The sequence below is a fragment of the Octopus sinensis genome, linkage group LG4 (genome assembly GCF_006345805.1).
Source record: "Octopus sinensis linkage group LG4, ASM634580v1, whole genome shotgun sequence".
NCBI lineage: Eukaryota > Metazoa > Mollusca > Cephalopoda > Octopoda > Octopodidae > Octopus > Octopus sinensis.
The window spans coordinates 150,690,827-150,714,055 of NC_043000.1; the positions used below are offsets into that span (position 1 = coordinate 150,690,827).

A 23,229-nucleotide genomic window follows, 5' to 3' on the forward strand; every position below is an offset into this window, starting at 1 on the left:
ACTGGGCTTACAAAGAATAAGTACCGAGGTCGATTTGCTCGACTAAAGGCGGTGCTCCAGCATGGCCGCAGTCAAATGACTGAAACAAGTAAAAGAGAGTAAAAGAGAGTAATATGTTTCATTTAGTTCTTCTATAATAAAGGATTTTTCATTATCACCGGAGGCTTTTTTTTTTATACATTTTCCTATGAAATACGTTTATTTTACTTATTACCAGTATTTTGCAAATTTGACTGTGTTTTGTAATTAATTGATTCCACTGACAAAAGAACTGCAGCAGTCTTTTTTTTGCAGCAATCAAATAGTGGATATTAAGTGACTAAAAGTAATTCTGAATTCTTCCGGATTAAGCCATATGATGTTAACTTGTACAAACTAACCAACTTTGACTTAATGTTAAACTAATATCTGGGCTGGATATTGATGGTTCTTCAGTACTCATCCATCATAGCTTTAACATGATATGATGATAAGCTATAGTAATGAAATACATAGATACGTCTTGCTTGAGGCATCATTTATCAATGGCTAAAATTGTTTTATTCTTCAATATGGAAAGGGCTGGTTGACAGCCTTATAACAATAGAGAGTTGTTGAAAGCTTTTTGTTTTTGTTTAAGGGGAATTTTCTGACTTAGTCATGGTATGCACTTTAACATTGCTGATGTATCACAATTCTATTCCTGTAATGTCAATTTGATGTTTGATTTCAGTTCTATAGAGATCATTATGAATAAAAATGAGAGAGAAAGGAGGGAGGGAGAGAAAGGAGAGAGGGAGAGAGAGAGAGATGCTGAACTTCTCTAATGGCAATCCATTTAGTTCCGAGTCAAGCTTTTCTGCATTCATAAGAATAATTGACAATATTTTTATCTTACCTTCATTGATTTTTCAGTTAATCTCCTTTTTATGCATCATTTGCTTTAAGTTAGAGATAGTGTGTGCGCATGTTTATGTGTGTGTGTGTGTGTGGTCACTTCACAACCATGTGGTCACTTCAGAACCCAGTTAATTATGTAGTTGGCTTAGAGTGAAGAAAGTTGGACTTAGGGTAATGAAACTGAATGAGTGAAATTAAGTGAAGAAAGTAACAAGAGCTAATAGTGGAGAGTTGTCAAGGTGGAGATGGTGTAAGCTTCTTGGGTTAGGGTTTCAAAGGTTAGACATCACAGATGAATGGATAGATATAGATGGTAGAAAACCGAGTGGGTACTTCATCATGGTAAAACTGGATATTAACTCTTTTGTTCCCACATTTCTGTTGAAATACACTCCATTTGTTTCATCATCATCATCGTTTAACGTCCGTTTTCCGCGCTAGCACGGGTTGGATGGTTCGACCGGGGTCTGGGAAGCCAGGGGCTGCACCAGGCTCCAGTCTGATCTGGCAGTGTTTCTACGGCTGGATGCCCTTCCTAACGCCAACCACTCCATGAGTGTAGTGGGTGCTTTTTACGTGCCACCTGCACAGGTGCCAGGTGGGGTCTGGCATCGGCCACGATCGGTTGGTGCTTTTAACGTGCCACTGGCACGGAAGCCAGCCAAGGCGGCGCTGAAAATAATGAAGAATTCAGGAAAATAGCATTGTCATTATTAAGCTGGTGTTTGGCACAAATTTACATGAAATTTTGATGGAATTTTGATTTAATTTAGATCGCTTCAGAGCAGGAAGTTTGCATCATAGAATCTGTAGTGGTCTCAGGTAGACTGGTATCACAAGGGCTAAACTGCTGCTGCTTATAGAGGTTATTATTTGAATTGATTCTACGAAAATCCAGTAAAATTTCTATAACTGGAATTGAAATATTTATTTACCATTAGCTTTGTTTTCATTTTCATCCAGAATTTAATGGAAAGGGATTGGCTTTTGAATATCTACATGATTAAATATTGAGTTGAAATTCTTTAAAATATAATGTGAAAGGAAATTAGAAATTCAGGAATATTTCAATAATTTTAAATGACTTTATTTATATATATTTATTAAGTTGTTTTTTTTTAATATTAGTATATTCATATATGTAGAAAGTAATTTATATTTTTTATATTTTGAAAAATTCTTTTATTCTTGTAGTTCTGTAAGAATTGCTACAATACCTGGATTTGGAACCATCCTAGAAAATGTTACTCTACGAGAGGTTTGTATATCTGTTTATACTCTAAATTTCCCCCATATTTTCTGTCTGTTTTCTTTATTTCAGTATAAGAATAGATGTTGAAATGTTTTCCCAAATTCATGTTTACATGAATGGTCGGAACTCTTCTTGATTTAAACTTATCTTTTGTTGAGATATCTTACTTTATCAAGGTGGATGCGCAATGGCCCAGTGGTTAGGGCAGCGGACTCGTGGTCATAGGATCACGGTTTCGATTCCCAGACTGGGCGTTGTGAGTGTTTATTGAGCGAAAACACTTAAAAGCTCCACGAGGCTCCGGCAGGGAGTGGTGGTGATCCCTGCTGTACTCTTTCACCACAACTTTCTCTCACTCTTATTTCCTGTTTCTATTGTACCTGTATTTCAAGGGGCCGGCCTTGTCACTCTCTGTGTCACGCTGAATATCCCCGAGAACTACGTTAAGGGTGCACGTGTCTGTGGAGTGCTCAGCCACTTACACGTTAATTTCATGAGCAGGCTGTTCCGTTGATTCGGATCAACCAGAACCCTCGTCGTTGTAACCGACGAAGTGCTTCCATCCCACTTTATCAAGGCAAGTAATGAGCTCCATGTCTTGCTGTTCCAATTGATTATTTTCTCTCTGATATTTTTCTTTTTCTTTTGTGGAGCTGCTATGCAGATACATTTGCAGGAACCTGCTCTGCTCCTTTCTCTCATAGTAATTCCCTCACCTCCTAGCCAACCCTAGGGCTCATAGTCCTGCAAACTGCATGGCAACCTCAGTAGTGCCGGCGGCATGAAAAAAAAGCATCCATCTACACTGTAAAGTGGTCGGCATTAAGAAGGACGTTTAACTATAAAAACCATACCAAAGCAGACATTAGAGTTTGATGCAGTCCTTGGACACATCAGTTCCTTTCAAACCATGAAACACACACCAGCATGGCATGTGGACGTTAAATGATAACAATGATATATATGTATGCTTTTTATGATTTTCCTTAGGCACAGCGATACTAATGACCAATTGTTAGAACTCAATATACTTGACATTTAGAATAAAGCATTAGAGGAGGAGAGAGTATAGCATAAGTTCTTGAATGGCAAGGGAACTGGAATCATGTAATCAACTTCATTGGTTCATTTCATTAATTTCTGTTATAAGAAGCAGTGTTCTCAGAGCTGAGTGTCTGTGCAATATCTTATAGCTGAAACAGCTGTAGGTTAATGAAGGTGATTATGGAATTCCTGTTTTGTGTCATTCAATAAAATGTGTGTGTCATCATCATCATCGTTTAACGTCCGCTTTCCATGCTAGCATGGGTTGGATGATTTGACTGAGGACTGGCAAACCAGATGGCTGCACCAGGTTCCAATCTGATCTAGCAGAGTTTCTACAGCTGGATGCCCTTTCTAATGCCAACCACTCCGAGAGTGTAGTGGGTGCTTTTACGTGCCACCGGCCCGAGGGTCAGTCAGGCAGTATTGGCAACGGCCACACTCAAGTGGTGTTTTTTTTACATGCCACCTACACAGGAGCTAGTCCAGCGGAACTGGCAATGACCTCACTCGAATGTTTTTTCATGTGCCAGTAAGGCAACGCTGGTAATGATCGTGCTTGGATGGTGCTTTTAACGTGCCACTGTCACAGAAGCAAGAGGGCTGCTCTGGCAACGATCATGCTCAGATGGTGCTCTTAGCACTGCATGTGTCTACAAATATCTGCCTGAAATTATAGAAATTGCCCCACGTCTTTTAAGTACTATTTTCAATTGTCCTCAAACAATTTCATCTACAAAAAAATATTTTTCCCTTTTTCTGCATTTAGAAACCATATCAAAACTAAGATGATTCAATTCCACATAGTAGTTCTTGCCACAGCCGGCTAATCCTAAACTCTGATCACCCTTCCCTGCCACCACGATTTTAATGTCTACTTTTCCATATTCACATGGGCTGGATGAAAGTACATTGGGGTAGAGTTTTCTATGGTCAGAAGCACTTTGTGTTTCCAGCCTCCACTTGCTTCCAAATAAGGTAATTTATAAACAATAATAAACAACATGGACATGCTTATGTGGAGAAATGGAAACAGCCATACAGGGCTTCTATATAAAGCATGCCTGCACACACAGACATACAAACACTAAAATACATGTACTTATAGGCAGACGTGGCTGTGTGGTAGAGAATTTTGCATTCCAACCACATGGCTTCAGGTTCAGTCCCACAACATGCCACCTTAGAAAAGTTTCATACATACACAGGCACAGACACACACACACACATATGTATATATATGTATATATGTACATATGTATAAACGTATTTATGTATATACATATATATGTGTGTATGTGTGTGTGTGTGTGTATATATATATATATATACACACACACATATATATATATATACACACACACATATATATATATATATATATATCATCATCATCATCATCATCATTTAGCGTCCGTTTTCCATGCTAGCATGGGTTGGACGGTTCTACTGGGGTCTGTGAAGCCAGAAGGCTTCATCAGGCCCAGTCAAATCTGGCAGTGTTTCTACGGCTGGATGCCCTTCCTAACGCCAACCACTCCGTGAGTGTAGTGGGTGCTTTTTACGTGCCACCCGCACTGGTGCCAGACAGAGCTGGCAAACGGCCACGAACGGATGGTGCTTTTTATGTGCCACCGGCACGAGGGCCAGGCGAGGCTGGCAACGGACACGAAACGGGGCGGTGCTGGCAACGGTTGCGAAACGGAAAGTTCTCTTACATGCCACCGGCACTGGTAACACATCTGCAATTTCCATTGATCGATTTCCATTGATCGATTTCGATTCTGATCCTCACTTGCCTCAATGGGTCTTCACAAGCAGAGTTTCGACATGCCACCGGCACTGGTAGCACATCTGCAATTTCCATTGATCGATTTCGATTCTGATCCTCACTTGCCTCAACACGTCTTCACAAGTAGAGTTTTGTGTCCCAAGAAGGGAAGGTATATATATATATATATATTATATATATATATAGCTAAAATTTACAGTAAACAAAAAGCGAAGGCAAATGAAGAAGCAACAAGGAGGTGTATTAGTTTAACACTTGGGAAGAATGGAAAAGTCTTTTACGTTTCAAGCTTACACTCTTCGATAGAAAGGATTGAAAGGAAAAAAAAAAACGGGGAGAGAATGAAAAAAAATCTGGAGAGAGAAAAAATGTATAGGGGCTAATGGTTCAACATGATGAATTTGCAGGAAATATATATATATATATATATATACATATACACATACATACATACCGGAGTAAGCACATAAATGTGAAACAAAGTGGAAAAAAGAGTACTCAAATACCAGAGGTAGAGTAATATGCTTTATTTAAAAGCAGCAGAAATATAACAAAAGCTGTTACTCAGAGTTTTGCGTTCCCATTCGTTGGACAGTTTTGTTAAAATAGGTCAGAAATAACAGTATCATCAAAACTAGTTAAAGAATACACCTTTAAAAATGGATTTGTTTCATTGGTCCTTTCAAATAATGGTCTTAAGCATGCGATAAACAAAATAAACGAAATAAATGAATTCAATATAAATTCATCCTATTGCAAAAAATTCAGGAAAAACCTTAAATCGAAGAGTGGATTCAAAATACATATTGTGAATAATTATATATGAAATATAATTCGATTAATACAATTAATACATTAAAAATTAAAATATTTTACAACAGTATTTACACATACTAAATGATCAATATACATATATACATCAAAATACACATGGATATATACAGACCACATACATATGCAGACATATATAAGTAAGATGTAATTATACACACAAACTCTGAGTAACAGCTTTTGTTATATTTCTGCTGCTTTTAAATAAAGTGTATATATAATATATATATATATATATATATATAATATATATATATATATACATACACACACACATGCACATACATACATATATGTATATATATATATACACACATATGTACATAAATATATATATATATATATATTTGAGTAGTTGAATGAATTATCTTATTAAGGATAATTCGAAAGATAACTGATACCTGGGTAGCAAATTCACATCAGAAAGAACACGGTTGAAGCTACGTCCCTAGGGCATAGACTACGTGTCTTCGTGCGGAAATTTGTATGTTTATTTTAAAATTATAAGTATGTTGACTAGTCGTTCAACTCCATTCTTTCATGTATATATATATATATATATATATATATATATATCGATCCACACACACACACACACACAAATGTGCACAAATATATATATATATATAGTCAGCAGTTCAGTTGAGATCCAGAGATTCTTGGTTTAGAAAACACTGAGTAACACTCAAATAATTCAAACTTAGACTCTGATGTCTTTAGACACACACACACACACAGTGTATATATATATATATATATATATATATATAAAAATCAATTTCATTTGTGCACTTCCTTTTTGCAGTCCTATATATCTTTTTTGTTTCTATAAAGAGAAACAAAAATTATTTCTTGTCACATATACATATATATATATATAATTTATACTATATAAGATTATATAGATATCTCTAAGATTTGTTTATCTATATAAAATCTATATTTGTGTGTGTATGTGTATAGACAGATAGGTGATTGTGAAATTTATATAAGATTATATCTAGATATCTGTGTATAAAATTTATGTGTATGTGTGTGTATATGTGCACACACACACACACACACATATATGTAAAATTTAGATGTATAAAATTTTTACACACACACACACACACACACACACACACACATATATAGAGAGAGATGTATATATATATATATATATAGATGTATAAAATTTTGATATGTGTGTTTGTATGTATATATATATATTTGAATTTGAATGTATGTATATATGTATATATATTTGAATTTTATATGCACACACTATATATATATATTTGAATTTTTATATGCACACACTCACACACATATATTTAGTAGATTAATGGTAATAGAAAACAGAGATTAGCACAGATTGAAGCCTTAGCTTCGAGTAAACAAGACACACACAAACACCCAGCACATCATTTCACCACAATGGTTAATTAGAAACAAATTTTAAAGAACACTTGAGAAAACATATATGTTTTATCTGAATGCTTCTAAAGAAATGAAGGGTATAGTGTTTCTTGGCAGCAGAGGAAAGTTACAGGTATGGAGCTAAGATTACAGTTGTGTTATCTGAATTAAATAAGTGACGAAAGAAAGATTATCTGCCAGTGGGTGAGATCTATTAGATTAGTAACCAATGTGTGTACGACTGCAGTTGTGAAGAAGAAGAGGAATTTTTGAATGTCTTAGTTCTGATTTTCTTGTATTGATTTCATGCAGTGATAAAAAGTTTTGATAAGTGTCTCTGTTTGCTTTACAGCAAACCTACATTTATTTGTTATGTTTGTAGCTTTCAGAACAATGGAGAATATAAATGGATATACCAAAGAGAATTCTATTTTCTTTTCTCTCTCTTTCTTTTTTTTTTTTATTTTCTCTTTTTTTTTTTTTTATTATTTCCTTATTTGAATGGGTTGAGGCACAACAAACATTTATTGCTAGGGCTAAATTGCATGGAACTGGCAAAGTCTTATCTCTAGAGAGATATAAAGAATGAAATAGTTTGAAGACAGATGTAGCTTTAGTTCTCTTGGTTATGAACTGTATACTAACTAGTAATGATGCAGTTGTTGGAGAAGATGTTAAATGCAGACGTAGATGTGATGCAGACCTTTTCCTATTCGTGTTGGTATTTTCTTTTCTTTTAGATACAAGTTAGATTTAACTATCCAGCCCCCAAATCAACCTTGTTCAAATACATCTATTTTTAGGGTTATATCATCATCATCATCATCGTTTAATGTCTGCTTTCCATGCTAGCATGGGTTGGACGATTTGACTGAGGCCTGGCGAACCAGATGGCTGCACCAGGCTCCAGTCTTGATCTGGCAGAGTTTCTACAGCTGGATGCCCTTCCTAACACCAACCACTCCGAGTGTGTAGTGGGGGCTTTTTATGTGCCACCTGCACGGGGGCCAGTCAGGCGGTACTGGCAATGACCTCGCTCGAATCTTTTTACACATGCCACCGGCATAGGTGCCAGTGAAGTGACGTTGGTAACGATCACGCTCGAATGGTGCCCTTTTATGTGCCACGGGTATGGAAGCCAGTTGGCTGCTCTGGCAACGATCATGCTCGGATGGTGCTCTTGGCACCTTACTAGCACAGGCATAAGGTTATATGGACAATGTTATCTCATGCACTCTTTTTTTTTTGTTCAAGGCAGTAGAGTATTTGAGGGAAATTTGGCTATGATTTCTTGGAAGTTATTAAATCATTTCAGAGGCTTCAGTGTTAGCTCCAACAGTTTGAATATTCATTGTGGAGGTGGTTTGCGTAAGTTTTCTTTATAATCTACGAAATAGAGCATTAGATGAAATTACAATAAAGTGTAGGAGGATTTTTCCAGATATGACTAATTGTTGATGTGCATTGTTAAATAAAAGGTATGCTAAATCCACAATGTCATTGTTTCCTTGGTGTAGTTATTTTATTTTCACTTAAATTCTTAATGCCTTTGGGAAAATTTCTTAATTGATGGATACGCCTGATTATGGGAAGTCAAGCAAGTGATTCTCTTACGCTTGTGTGAGATAAATAAAATATCGATTGATTAGTCTAAACAATGCCAACATGATAAAATAGGCGAGAAAATAGGAATAATGATCATCTTGGTGGAAAAGAGAATGTGTGGAGAGTAAAATTATTTGAATGTGATTAATATTTTACTTTTTAATGGGTTTCTTTATGTCTGGAGATAGTTACACAAAGCAGAAGCATAGATATGCAAATTAACCATATTTTTCTTTTTTTTTTTTTCAGAATAGGATATTAGGTGAAGAATACAGTATTTGTGTTGCTATTTAATTGTAAATTATATATATTTGAAAAGATGCTATTATTTTTTTCTTATTTTCCCTTGAGAAATAGACAATATTTGGCAAGAATAGCATTTGATTGTTATGAGAATGATGATAGTGGGCTGGTTAAATAAATATTGATTTTTGTTGATATTATATGTAGCAAATGATTATATTCTTGAGAAATATAGTCGAAGGTATGAATGATGGATGTGATAACCAATTAGATTAAAAATACTATAGTTAAAGTTTTTCAGTGACTATGGTCAGTGCATTAAAAAAAAATGATTCGATACGCTGACAAAGGATGAGGCTTATTCAATTTGAGGACTATGATACATATCCATACTCATCTTTGAATTTAAGATGTGACCTATTTTCATTATAAACATGTTAAAAATAGAACAGCATTGACCAAATTCGAACCACCAACCCTTTGATTACTGAAAGGCACATACAATACATTTTTATTTGTTACAGTTATCATAAACCAACCGATAAGTCTTGACCAATAGATGGAGAGTATCCGCTAGGTTTGCTACAGTAGCTTAGCTCAGTGAACTTAAAGCATTATGAAACTCTAAGGTGCTTCAGAGTTTGGGATTGGCTATGTGAAGAATATGGTTCTTGACATGAAGTAGTTTCAACTGGGAATTGAATTTGGGCTCCTGGTAGCCTGAACAATAACAGGAATTGAAGATCTTGTGGGAGTTATATATTTGAGAATGTGCAGTAGCAGCAGGGTGTGTAGTTGTAGTAATAGCAGCAGTAATAGAAGCAACAACAACAGTAGTAGTAGTAGTAGTAGTAGTAGTAGTAGTAGAAGTAGCAGCAATTTGACAATGCTGCTAATTTCCACATTTTTATATACAAAGGTCATGAAATACTTTGCGATTTGAGGTTGTGTATATATGTTGCTAAGAAGGTTGATAATTTAGAATTTGGATTAGTGAAAGAGTTCATATATGCACAGTAGTGGCACTTGAAATCTATGGTGCTGCTGATATATACCCTTGCTTGGTGGGAACGTGGTGTTATAACATGGCACTTGTAGATTACATTTTTACGTAGACACAAGCCTGCAACAGGAAATACTTGAGATGTGCAGCAGTTGCACGGTTTCCTACTTGCTCTGTAGTTAAGGTTTACTACTAGTGAGGTTGAGATTAGTTGGCTCGTTATCAGTGGGGAGAACCTAAAGTGTAATTTTTATTGGATTGGGAGGTGGTATTGGAGCTAGTATTTGCTGTTGCATAGGTAGGATTGTGGGATGATGGCTTGAGTCTAGTAATATTTAATTGAGGTGGGTTATTAAGGATTGTGCTATTGCTACTTTGTGGGCTGACATGGGGTGCAATGTGAGAGTTCAGGTGTTCAGAGGACTGGTGTTGGAGTTTGCGTTTGTTCGAGGAGGTGGTTATGGATCCTAAATTAGGTGTGGTGGAGTAAGAGATTTTCACTGATGATTTGTTAAAGATGGGATAGTATTTATGGTGTGGTGGAAAATTAGATTTTAGAATTTTAAAGAAGAGTTTAGGTAGAGATTTAACTTTGAGAGAGAAAAGTGATGCAAACCTTAGATTGTTTAGTGTGTGTGGCTGATCAGCAGGGGCGGAGCGCTTGTAGTTGTTATAGGCTCAGGGCGGCCTGTGGTGTGGTCAAGTGTGATGTGTAGGGTTTTCTTTTGGGGAGTTGTTGGATTGCAGTGGAGTGGAAGTAGTGTCTGTATAGTTAGTATTGGGGAAGAGATGTGCTATTTTAGTTTTAAGCTTAGTGTTGGGGATATAATAGATTTTTTTATGGAAGCTGCTTATTTGGAGGGACTGATTATAATAAGGAATGTGAATGTTAAAAATTTCTAGACCTTGCTTCCACACCCTAAACTTCATCTCCAGTTCTGGCAGTGACTCAGGTATTAGAGCAAGGTCATCAGCATAGAGGAGCTCCCAGGGGCATCCTGTCTTAAATTCTTCTGTTATTGCCTGGAGGACTATAATGAATAAGAGGAGGCTGATCCTTGGTGAACCCCTACTTCTACTCGGAATTCTTCTCTGTACTCATTGCCAACCCTCACCTTACTGACAACATCCCTGTACAGGACTTGTACTGCTCTTACCAGTCACTTGTCTGTTTCCAGTTTCCGCATTGACCACCAGATAAGGGATTGGGGGACCCTGTCAAAGGCTTTCTCCAAGTCAACAAAAACCAAGTACAGAAGTTTATTTTTGTCTACATATTTCTCCTGCAGTTGCCTTACCAGAAATATTGCATTGTGGTGCTTCTGTCTGGCACAAAACCAAACTGCATCTCATCTAGGCTACACTCTCTCTAATTAGTTGGGCTATGATCCTCTCTGTAACTTTCATCACCTGATCCAATAATTTGATACTCCTATAGTTATTTCTATCTAAAGCATCACCTCATCACCTTTCCCCTTGTAGCAGTTAATTATGGTGCTGCTACACCAGTCATTGGGTATGACTCCTTCATGAACTACCTGATTTATGATGCGGGTGACAAGACCATAACCCACATTGCCCGATATTTTAAGCATCTCAACAGTGATTTCTGATGGGCCAGGTGCTTTCCCTGTCTTCATATCCTTAATTGCTTTATCTACCTGGGTACTGTTGATTCGGATAGCTGGTCCCTCAATTGGGTCAACGTTTGGTAGACTCTCCTCCTCCCATTCATTCTCACATTCAGCAGTCTTTCATAATGGTTTCTCCAAGCCTCTTTCATTGCAGAATCATTAAATGCAAGGGCACCATCATCCATGCAGACACATTTCTCTCCTATGACATCACAGTTTTCTCTCACACACTGTCTTGCAATCTGAAATACTTCAGTTCTTTGGTCTTCATGTCGCTGAACATTGGCAAACTTCTTCTTTTCTGCTACTCCCTTGGCTATATACACCTGTCTCTTAGCTTCCTTTTTGGCTCTCTGATACACTCTCCTGCTACCCCAAATCTTCCAGGTATTCCAAGCCTGTTTCTTTGTTCTAATGGCCCTATCTACAGTATTGTTCTACCACCATGTTACCCTGGGTCTGGAAGGAACTTTGCACTTGCCACAGATTTGGTCTGTGGTACTCAACAAGCTATCTCACAGGAATTACCAGCTGCCTTCTATGTCACAGGACTGTAACTCCTCCTCCCTATCATCAAATTTCTCTGTAAGGATATCCTTAAATCTCTGACCATGTGAAGGGCTCCTAAGCTTCCAAGTCCTTCTTTTCCAGATTGATCTGCTTTTTGGCATCCTTTTAGCCTTGAGTCTAAAGTCACTAATAACTAGTCTATGTTGCCATGTGCATTCTTCACCAAGGAGGGTTTTTGTATTTAAGAGCAACCATGCATCCCGCTGTCTGTTCCAAATCCATTATAGGGGAAAGTTCCAGGTATGGTGTTTGCATAAAATAAGAACACAAACGATCCATTTGTGTTCCTATATATAGACATAGGCACACACAAACACACATAAACATATATACATACACACAAGTGTATTGGTGTATACATATGCTTGTATATATGCGTGGACATGTTTATGTGTATATATTTGGGGCACGTAACAAACACCATCCGATCGTGGCCATTGCCAGCCTGGCCTGGCCTCTGTGCCGGTGGCACGTAAAGAGCACCATCTGAGCGTGGCCATTCGCCAGCCTCGTCTGGCACCTGTGTCGGTGGAACATAAAAAGCACCCACTACACTCATGGAGTGGTTGGCGTTAGGAAGGGCATCCAGCCGTGGAAACATTGTCAGATCTGACTGGCCTGGTGCAGCCTTCTGGCTTCCCAGACCCCGGTTGAACCGTCCAACCCATGCTAGCATGGAAAGCGGACGTTAAACGATGATGATGAGGATGCTCGCTGTCACTCTTTGCACATTTAACCCTCCTCTTATCTACCTGTTGATCACCTTTCCCCTTTCATTCAACTCCTCCTTCTTTCACTCGTACCTCTCTACCTTTTAACTCTTCACTCATAGAAGCTTGCAAACTATGAATGATTGCCTGCCCCTCCCCACCAGCTGCACACCACTCTCCATCACTCTAGCTTCACTAGCCCTATGTACAAGAAACTGTATTGGTCCTTTGGCATCACTCTACCTAAGTTCACTTTCCTTTTCTCCATCCATTTCCCCATTCACCTCAATCATTTCACTTTCAATCATATCTTGTGATACATGCTCACCCACTGCCATCCGTCACTCCCTTTCTGCTTTTTTGTTTCATACTGTCCTCTCATACAACTACCTCATCACTTCAGCCCTCCCCTCTCATCTCTCTGGCATGACCCCATGTTTCCCTGCTACTCTCTTTTACTGTCTTTTTCTGGATCCTTGCTATCCTTATGTATCTCTTCTCTTACATACTCCCTTACCCCATACCTTCCACCAATACTCACCGTTACAAGATAGGATACCCCTGGACACCCTCTAAACAGTGAACACCATCATTCTCACCACTCTGTCCCTCTCTTTCTAACTAACCTCTGGCATTAATCCCTCTCTTTTCCCTTCTTCCTTTCATACTTCCTCCCTCAATAATATCTACTCTGTTACTCTCAACACTAACACTCTCTCACAACTGTGAATCTGTTCCTCTCATCATGCTTCACTCTTTTTCACCACTTCACCTAAAATCATCACTCTCTTTTTGTCTCTTTTTATCTCTCCCTCTCTATCTCTATCCTGTTCTCCTTCAGTTAGTCTTGCAAGATGCAAAGCTACCTCACTAGTGCTGTGCTATGATTAAAGCACTCAATACACTCTGTAATGTGTCTGGCATTATGAAAGGCATCCAACTGTAGAAAGCATGGTAAAATAGAGATTGGAGCATGATGTCATTCTCCAACTTATTGGAATCTGTTGGCCTTCCAGCTCATGCTTGCACTGAGAGCAAGTGTTAAACAATGATGATTTTAACAACTTTAACTTCTAAAACTTGAAACTTCCATGCTTATGTAAATACACCCCTATCTGACTTTGTGATTTGTCACAAACAAGGGGAATTTCAACCATGTTTCATGGTTCGCTATCTCAACAGCTCCTTTATAAGATCCAGTAGCTAAGGACATCATTAGGAGGAACCAGGTCTGGTTTCAGTCCCTACTCCTCTACCATTTTCGATGCGGTGCCCCACTACTTTCAGAGGTGTTTTCAGCTCTGATGTTGAATGCACTTTTTTCTTTTGCACTCCAGTAGCTAGCACCAACTAATTGTCATGTAACACAATCTATGCTTCAACTGACCAATGGAGGGGAAGGGCACATAGTTTTGGCCCGTGCCCTCTCTAGTGAGTCGTGTTAGTTTCAGCTCCAGCAACCAGAGCTGACTATCTGTCTGGTGGTAAGAAGCCTTCGAACTATCAGGGAGGAGGGCACGCGATGGATGAGATGGTTCCCTTGGCCCACCTGTCAAGCAGCAATGTTAAGTGCCAGCCAGCCTCACCTAGTGATGCTATTTCCCAGTTGGCATGGCTTTCAAGTCATTTCAGGTTTTCTCGTTTCAGCCATATGTAGAAGCTGGCTTTGTCAACTACCTCCTGTATCCTCCTTATTACTTTTCACAGCTCTGAGCTCGAAAATGCAAACCTTCTTTTAAATACCGTCACTATTTTCCTTTCAATGAAGCCTCTAACCCCCACTGTAATACTCGGCAGTCCACTCCTGTTCCCCACACTCTTCGATTAATCTCTCATACTTCCTCTCATTCCATTGTTCTGCATTAGCGATGTTCTCTTCCCATGGCACTGTCACCGCTAGCAAAATTCCAATTTTTCATTGTGTTCCATAGGATCAAGTATGATCTTTTTTATGAGTGGAAATATTAAGTCTTTCCAAATCTGTGGCCAGCTCCCAGTATCCCTTCCATCTTTCATCTGTCTCGTATAATTTTTTTGAAGGCCTGGTCTTATGTCCTTTTCCCTCCTCCTGGAAGTATATCTTTCCCCGCTTTTCCACTTTTGGGTACTCTCCCCTATTATATCCCTTGATCTTCTCCTTGAGTGCTGTGCTTATGACACCAAGGACTTGATTGTGATGCCATGTATATCTGTCTAGTGCTAGCCTGTAGTTTGACAAAACATGTCTCACTGTTGCTTTCTCTCCGCATCTACATTCATCAATTCTTTGTATGTTCCACTGAACTAAATTGGCTGGTGAAGGCAAAACGTTAAAGGTAGACTTGATCTTGAAGGATATTCTTGCTTGTTTCCTCCTAAGCCCCAAATTCCTTCCATGAGATTTTGCGACTGACCACATATTCCTCCCATCTCAGGCACTGTCCCTGTTGACTACATTGCACTAAATGTACATTTTGCCTTTCTTTTTCTTCCTTTCTCACTTCATGTACCTCTGTCTCTTTCATCTCTTTTACTCTGCTCATGCAAAATGGCTTGAAATTGTGCAAACCTAGACTGGTTGTTGCCCCTTGTATCTCTCTGACTATATTGTCATGCCTTGGCTTTCTGATCACACTGTTTACTGCTTCTTCCGCTTTCCATTTCCTCCCTATTCATACCTGTTGTTGGTGGTGGTGGTGGTGGTGGGGGTGTGTTCTAGGATGTTCTGATCTTCCGAATACCTTAGCATCATTATTGTCCTCACCTTTCCTACATTATATTCTTCGACGATTGAGGTTATAAGTTGTTGCAGCACAGTTTTTCCATACAGTGCAGTTGTATTCAGAAGAACCTGTTGGGTCAGATGACTTACAGTGTTTAAACTTAAAGTGTACTGCTTTAGAGCAAGTTCAATTTACACTATAGCCGAGCTTATATTTTACTCTCAGTGAAATAAGTTCCATAAATATATTGCTGCTGCTGCTGTTGCTTCTTTTTTTTTGTTTGCTGCTGCTGCTACTACTACTACTACTACTGCATTTTCTTTTCTTTTCTTTGTTGTTCCCTTGATCCTCCAACTACAAAACGATTGCTAGTATTATTAGAGAAACAAAACTATAATCAGTAAACTGATCGATAACTTGTTAGGAATATCCAAAAATCTGAGATCAATGTTTTCATTACTCTGCTATAATGTCATATCAGTCTATTAAATTGTCTATGTAAATAAGCCTTCATCTGTGTATTGATCCTCACGTTTCATCTGTTTGGTAAATATTAGTAAATTTCAGTTTATGTGAATGTAAATTGAAATGCTATTCATTCTTTTCTGCTTGACTTTATGGTTTTAGTGTTATACAATTCAGCTAAATGATACATGCTTGACTTGTTGGAATCTTCAAAGAATGTTTAATTTGGTTATTGATTATTAATTTTAATGTACTGTAGCTAAGCACCATAGAATTAGAAAGATAAGCTTTTGGAAAACCAAGTTTGTGTGATTTGGTTTTGGTTTCTAGTCGAAACTATACGACCCCCCCACCTTGCAACATCAATATTCTTTGGAAAGAAATGAATGTCACACCACACCATACCATAGCAATTTCTTTGCAAATTTGAGATCTTGTGCCAATTGAAAAGGAAGTCAATTTTAATGTTATCAAACTTGGTTTTCTAAATCTAACTGCACACTCTTCTAACTTGAAAGAGCTTAAAATTAGCTAGCTGAACCAGGTTAAACTAAATACATGTACGATATTGATTTCAAAGAGAAAAACAACTTGTTTTAAATCTCTGAGCAAGAGATATGCAGTAACAGTACCAAATAGTAAAGTTTATTTGCCAACATAATGTGGCAGTCCTATATAAGGACAATATTACTGTCTTTTAGGCCTCAGGAAAATATCTTTTCCAGTTGGCTACTGGTACACAAGTTAGAGATGCTAGTGATGACCTCCCTTGCATATACCGTAAATTCTTGAGTATAGTCTGCCCTTGAGTATAATATGCAGGGGATTTTTAGGGGGGGTGTACCTCTGAAAAACCTAAACCTTGTGTATAATACGCACCCCTTCTCTAGCTATATAACATCCTTGGTTTGTAAAAATGTATACGGTAACGTCCTTTATTATTATTGTATATATAACATAATGCAAACGTGTAGCTTTTTTGTGCATTTTGTTTGCAGAAAATAAAGAAATAACAGTAATAACGTTTAATAAATATTGCTAACTGCAAGTTATGGATGATTTAAGGTATTTTCGCGCCTGACATCACAAAATGCGTTTGAATAAACATTGCTGGACAGCAAATAGAGACTTGGACATTGCTTAGGAAATAATTTTCATTTTTAACCTCGTATATAGTACGTACTAGGGATTTTGACCTTTAAATTTAGGGAAAAAAGTGTGGATTATACTCGAGGATTTACGGTACTATACGGGCACAGACTGTGTGCTGGTAGCCAACTGGAAAAGATGTTTTCTTGGGGCTGAAAAACAGTAGCATCATCTTTACACAGGGCTGCCACATTATGTTGGCAAATAACCTTTACTATTGATTTCAAATTTATACGTGTATAATATCGGTTTCAAATTTAGGCACAAAGCCAGTAATTTCTGGGGTTTGGGGTAAGTGGATTACATTGTTCCCAGGTATTTATTTTATTGACTCCTGAAAGGATGAAAGACAAAGTCAACCTCAGCAGAATTTGAACTCATAACATAAAGACAGACAAAATGCTGCTAAGCATTTTGCTGAGCATGGTAGCATGCCACATTTATAATATTAATCATTCCCTGGCCATATTTATAAAGAAATCTGTAAGTTTCTATAAATTCTTCAAGTCTATAAGTTTCATTTAATTTTAAAACAGGAGTGGCTGTGTGGTAAGTAGCTTGCTAACCAACCACATGGTTCCGGGTTCAGTCCCACTGCGTGGCATATTGGGCAAGTGTCTTCTGCTATAGCCCCGGGCCGACCAATGCCTTGTGAGTGGATTTTGTTGACGGAAACTGAAAGAAGCCTGTCGTATATATGTATATATATATGTATGTGTGTGTGTGTGTGTTTGTGTGTCTGTGTTTGTCCCCCTAGCATTGCTTGACAACCGATGCTGGTGTGTTTACGTCCCCGTCACTTAGCGGTTCGGCAAAAGAGACCGATAGAATAAATACTGGGCTTACAAAAAATAAGTCCCGGGGTCGATTTGCTCGACTAAAAGGCGGTGCTCCAGCATGGCTGCAGTCAAATGACTGAAAAAAGTAGAAGAGTAAAAGAGAGTAAAGAGTAATCAAGGATTTGGATTGGTTTAGTAAAATAAGTAACTTTTGCCAAAAAGGTCAACTAGACTCTGAAAGAAGTAGTCATTAAATCTTCTACATAGTGGTAATTGTCTTGGTTTTCGTTATATATAGTTTAGAAGTTTATATATGTATAGGTACAGGTGTGACTGTGTAGGAAGAAGCTTGCTTCCCAGCCTCGTGGTTCTGGGTTCAGTCCTACTGTGTGGCACCTTGGACAAGTGCCTTCTACTATAGCCTTGGGCCAACCAAAGCCTTGTGAGTGGATTTGGTAGATGGAAATTGAAAGAAGCCTGTCATGTGTATACATACATACATACATATATATATATAGATATATATATCTAAAATCTTCTCTTTTCCCCCTTTGCACCACATGGGCTCAACTCACCGTCTATCTTCATCTGACACCAACTTCACCTCCTCTCTTCATTTGACACCAACCCCACACCACTCCACACACACTAACACCAACCACTTCTCAGCACCCACATCATACACCTTCATCTGCACTCTCACAATCTTCAATAGCGTCACCACACATACCACAACATGAGCATCCACACACACTGTTTAACTCAATACACACACCACACACCCTCTCCCACATCCACACAAGCACATAATACCTGAACACAGACATGCTCATGAACCTTCTCTTATTTAGATCACTAGCACTATTATTATCTCTCTTTCATCCAACCTCTTTTTTTATTGTTATCTCCCTTTATTTCCACCTCTTTTATTTTGCAATCATTCACCATGTTGGATCACTGAACTCCACACATTTTCTTATTCTCTCTTTGTTTATTTCCTCTTATTCCTTTCTGTCGAAGAGCATAGGCTCGAAACGTAAAAGACTTTCATTTTTCCTGAGCATCAAACTAATACACTTGCTTGTTGTTCATACACCTGTCTTTATCTTTTGTCTTTGTATAAATATGAACTATCTCCCCTTCTTCCTAGCTCTCCTGTGTGACCCCTCTGCCTGGCATTCACCATGATAGATTGCTAGCCACTATACCTTTTTCTATTTTCTCTCCCAGTTTATTTCTGTGTTCCTTTCTTTCGAAGAGCGTAGGCTCGAGATGTAAAAGACTTTCTCACTTACCGAGCCTAGGAATTGAACTCACAACCTTACGATCATGAGCTGAATACCTTAACCACTAAACCACATGCCTTCACATTCATTCAATTTACATTCTATCCAATTTGCTCGGGACATTAATATTAGTTGATTTACAAGCAGAGTGTGTTCATGGATAACCTTTCACCTGTCTAGTGTATCGCATGTGATACACAGGACATATTTTCTCTGATGTCCATGTATCATATACTAATACATCTGTTTGTTGTTTACACACCCGTCTTCATCTTTTGTATTTTTGTAAATTCTCACTATATATATATATATATATATAATATATATATATATATATATATATTATTTATGTGTGTATCTGTGTTTGTCTTTCTGCCATAGCTTGACAACTGATGCTGGTGTGTTTATGTCATTGTAACCTAGCAGTTTGGCAAAAGAAACAAATTCAATAAGTACTAGGCTTACAAAGAACAAGTCTTGGTCTCAATTTCTCTGACTAAAACCCCTTTAAGGTGGTGCTCCAGAATGGCCACAGTCAAATGACTGAAATAAGTAAAAGAACATAAGAAAGTAATCCTTCTAGTAAATGGTCATTACAAATCATAGTGCAATTTTAAACAGCTCCAATACTATGGCAGATTCTATAATGTATGAGGACAACAGTAGCATCTTGCATCCATTTGATTTTTGCTTTTTCAATATGTAGCTTTTTGTAGATAGTCTTCTTTGCTGGATTGTCAATTTGAGATTTTGCAGCTGCAGTCATCCATTCATTGCATCTGATGCTGAAGGAATTTAGGTCAGTTTCCAGGAAATCTTTGTAATGGGATGATAGATACCAGTGTCTGGTATTGTGTGAAACAAATTAGAAGTAATATATGTTGTTTGGTTGGTTTCTGTTGCAAAGAACAATGCATTAACAAATGATAACATTAATAAATTACAATGCATTGCTGTGATATATTACAAATATCTTGTATCTTGTACTTGTTTTAGTCATTAGACTGCGGCCATGCTAGGGCACCATAAAATATTTTGTATTCAACCTCATATTTCATTTTTTTTTTATTGTACACACACACACACCACACACACACACACACACACACACACACACACACACACACACATACACACACACACACAGAGTTGTTGTGAATTTGGTACCATTTCTTTTTTCATCCTTTTCCTAATTCTTTTACTTTTCTTTGGTAAAGAGGGTAATCATAGATCCGTTTCTTTGTCTTTTCATTTGGCGTATTTATTTCCATTGTATACACTCTTTGGTGTTTATTCCTTCAGTTTATTTTTCTAAATTTTCCCCATGTAGCTTGTCTACCAACCACATGGTTCTGGGTTCAGTCCCACTGTGTGGCACCTTGGGCGAGTGTCTTCTACTATAGCCTCAGGCTGACCAAAGCCTTGTGAGTGGATTTGGTAGACGGAAACTGAAAGAAGCCCGTCATATATATGTATATATATGTATATATATATGCATGTGTGTGTTTGTGTGTCTGTGTTTGTCCCCTAGCATTGCTTGACAACCGATGCTGGTGTGTTTATGTCCCTGTTACTTAGCGGTTCGGCAAAAGAGACTGATAGAATAAGTACTGGGCTTACAAAAGAATAAGTCCCGGGGTCGAGTTGTCAATTAAAAGGCGGTGCTCCAGCATGTCCACAGTCAAATGACTGAAACAAGTAAAAGAGTAAAAGAGTAAGAGTATCGTAAGCTTTACTTGCCCTACCTCATATATTGTTATGTTATTCATCTGTTTGTCTCCTCCTCATCTAGTAACCTTCCTGATTTTACTTGCAATTGTTTTCTGTTCATCCACATGTCTGTCCATAATTTTTCCATTTACCACAACATACAATATTGGTTAACAATCTGTAGATATGCTCCATGGTACATTTTAGTAACAGAATGAAACACTGTGAACACATAGGTAACTTAATAATTGAACTAGCTGTCAGGAAGATGTCAGGTGCTCAAATTCATCTATTGAATTTAGGAGCACTCTGTTGATTACGATGATGAGGGCTCCAGTTAATATGATCGCTGGAACAAGCTGCTCTTGAAATTAGCATGCAAGTGGCTGAGCACTCCACAGACACATGTGCCCTTAATGTAATTCTCAGGGAGATTCAGCATGATACAAAATGTGACAAGGCTGGCCCTTTGAAATACCGGTCCTATTCATTTTTGCCAGCTGAGTGAACTGGAGCAACATGAAAATAAAGTGTCTTGCTCAAGAACACAACACGCTGCCTAGGAATTGAACTCATGACCTTACGATCATGAGCTGAATACCCTAACCCCTAAGCCACATGCCTTCACATTCATTCAATTTCCATTCTATTAAATTTGCTTTGGACACTAATATTAGTTGATTTATAAGCAGAGTGTGTTCATGGATAACCTTTCACCTCTCTAGTGTATCGCATGTGATACACAGGACATATTTTTTCTGATGTCCATGTATCATATATGATACACATCCTTAATTTTTTTTTCAATTATCAGTGTAACTTTGGACTTACGAAGGGAAAGCATTTTATCACTCAGAATATATGAAACAAAGGCTGAATAAAAGTTTTGAAACAAGCATGGATTTTCAGGACAGAAGTAGACAAATGCTTTGGACAGGCAAAAGATTAAGGAAAGTGCACAGCTGCTGAGGAAATTCCAAGCAGAAGAAATGTGACACATATAGCTGTTCCTTCTTTTTTGTCTGCAAACATGATGTACACATAGACATAATACTTACATTTGTCATAATATTCAGTGTTGGTTGAAAATTTTCAGATACCTTCTATAGTACAATATATATGCACAACACACACACACGTGTGCACATACATATATATATATATATATGTATATATATATGTATATATATATATATATATGTATGTATGAATGTGTGTGTGTATGTGTATAGATATCGGGGTTGTATATTCTGGGTGTGCACTGCACACCCATTGGAAATGGAAAATCCGTTATACATATTAAACTTACTCATTAATTTAATCACAAATCTTAATTGGAAAACTTTTGTTATACTCCTGCTTGAAATTTGGTGGTATTGGGTGTGGCAGCACACCCAATACAACAACAGCCACATGCCACTGATATATATATATATATATATATATAACTAATGTAGGATAAAATTTTTATCAGAAAAAAAAAAAATCCCGAAAAATTTTTTATCCTACATTAGTTATAAATTGAATAGTGTTTACTTCCGGATTCTCTCACTCTGTGAAAGTTTCTAGTTCGAATCACACGATGTCTCGAGATGTGCCGAAGATTTTCTATTTTGGATATATTTGGGGTACTTAGGTCTGCTCGGGACTTAGTACTTGCTTTTTCCATGGGTATGAGTAAGTATTTCACTTATATCCCACGTATTTATCGCTGAAGAGGGGAAAATTCTTATGAATTAACCCCGAAATTGGGACCGATACGGTAATAACAGATTTTTTAGAAATTTCTATCAGTTTGTTTTGAGACGCATAAATTATAATGGTTATTGACAATTTTTGTCTTTTTTCGGCATATTTGGCATTAGAATTTTTCTTTTGCCCTCATTTTGTAAATTATGTATATATATATATATATATATATATAACCATCCATCCAGCCATTGATGCAAGTGCAGCTGAGTGGTTAAGAAGTTTGCTTTTCAGCCATAAGGTCCCAATTTTGATCCCACTGCGTTCAGTGGACAGTAACTGCATATAAGATTGTCAAATGCACTGTACTTGTAATTTAAAAGTGCAGCTTTGTCACACTGATTCTACTTGTGAGTTATGTTTAGGGTATACATGTCTTGAACACCCAATCACTTCACATATTAGTTTCATATGTGTAGGTCATC

General features: G+C 37.6%; 1 protein-coding gene across 3 annotated transcripts in view; it reads left to right on the top strand.

Moving 5' to 3' along the window:
• The window catches only part of LOC115210333 (RAB11-binding protein RELCH homolog), a 313,025-nt gene that overhangs the window by 153,725 nt on the left and 136,071 nt on the right, over positions 1–23,229 (top strand). For all 3 annotated transcript variants that reach the window (XM_036502568.1, XM_036502569.1, XM_029778868.2), the window contains one exon: positions 2,074–2,137. In XM_036502568.1, coding sequence (XP_036358461.1) covers positions 2,074–2,137 — 64 coding nt within the window. The remainder of the gene's footprint in view (positions 1–2,073; positions 2,138–23,229) is intronic.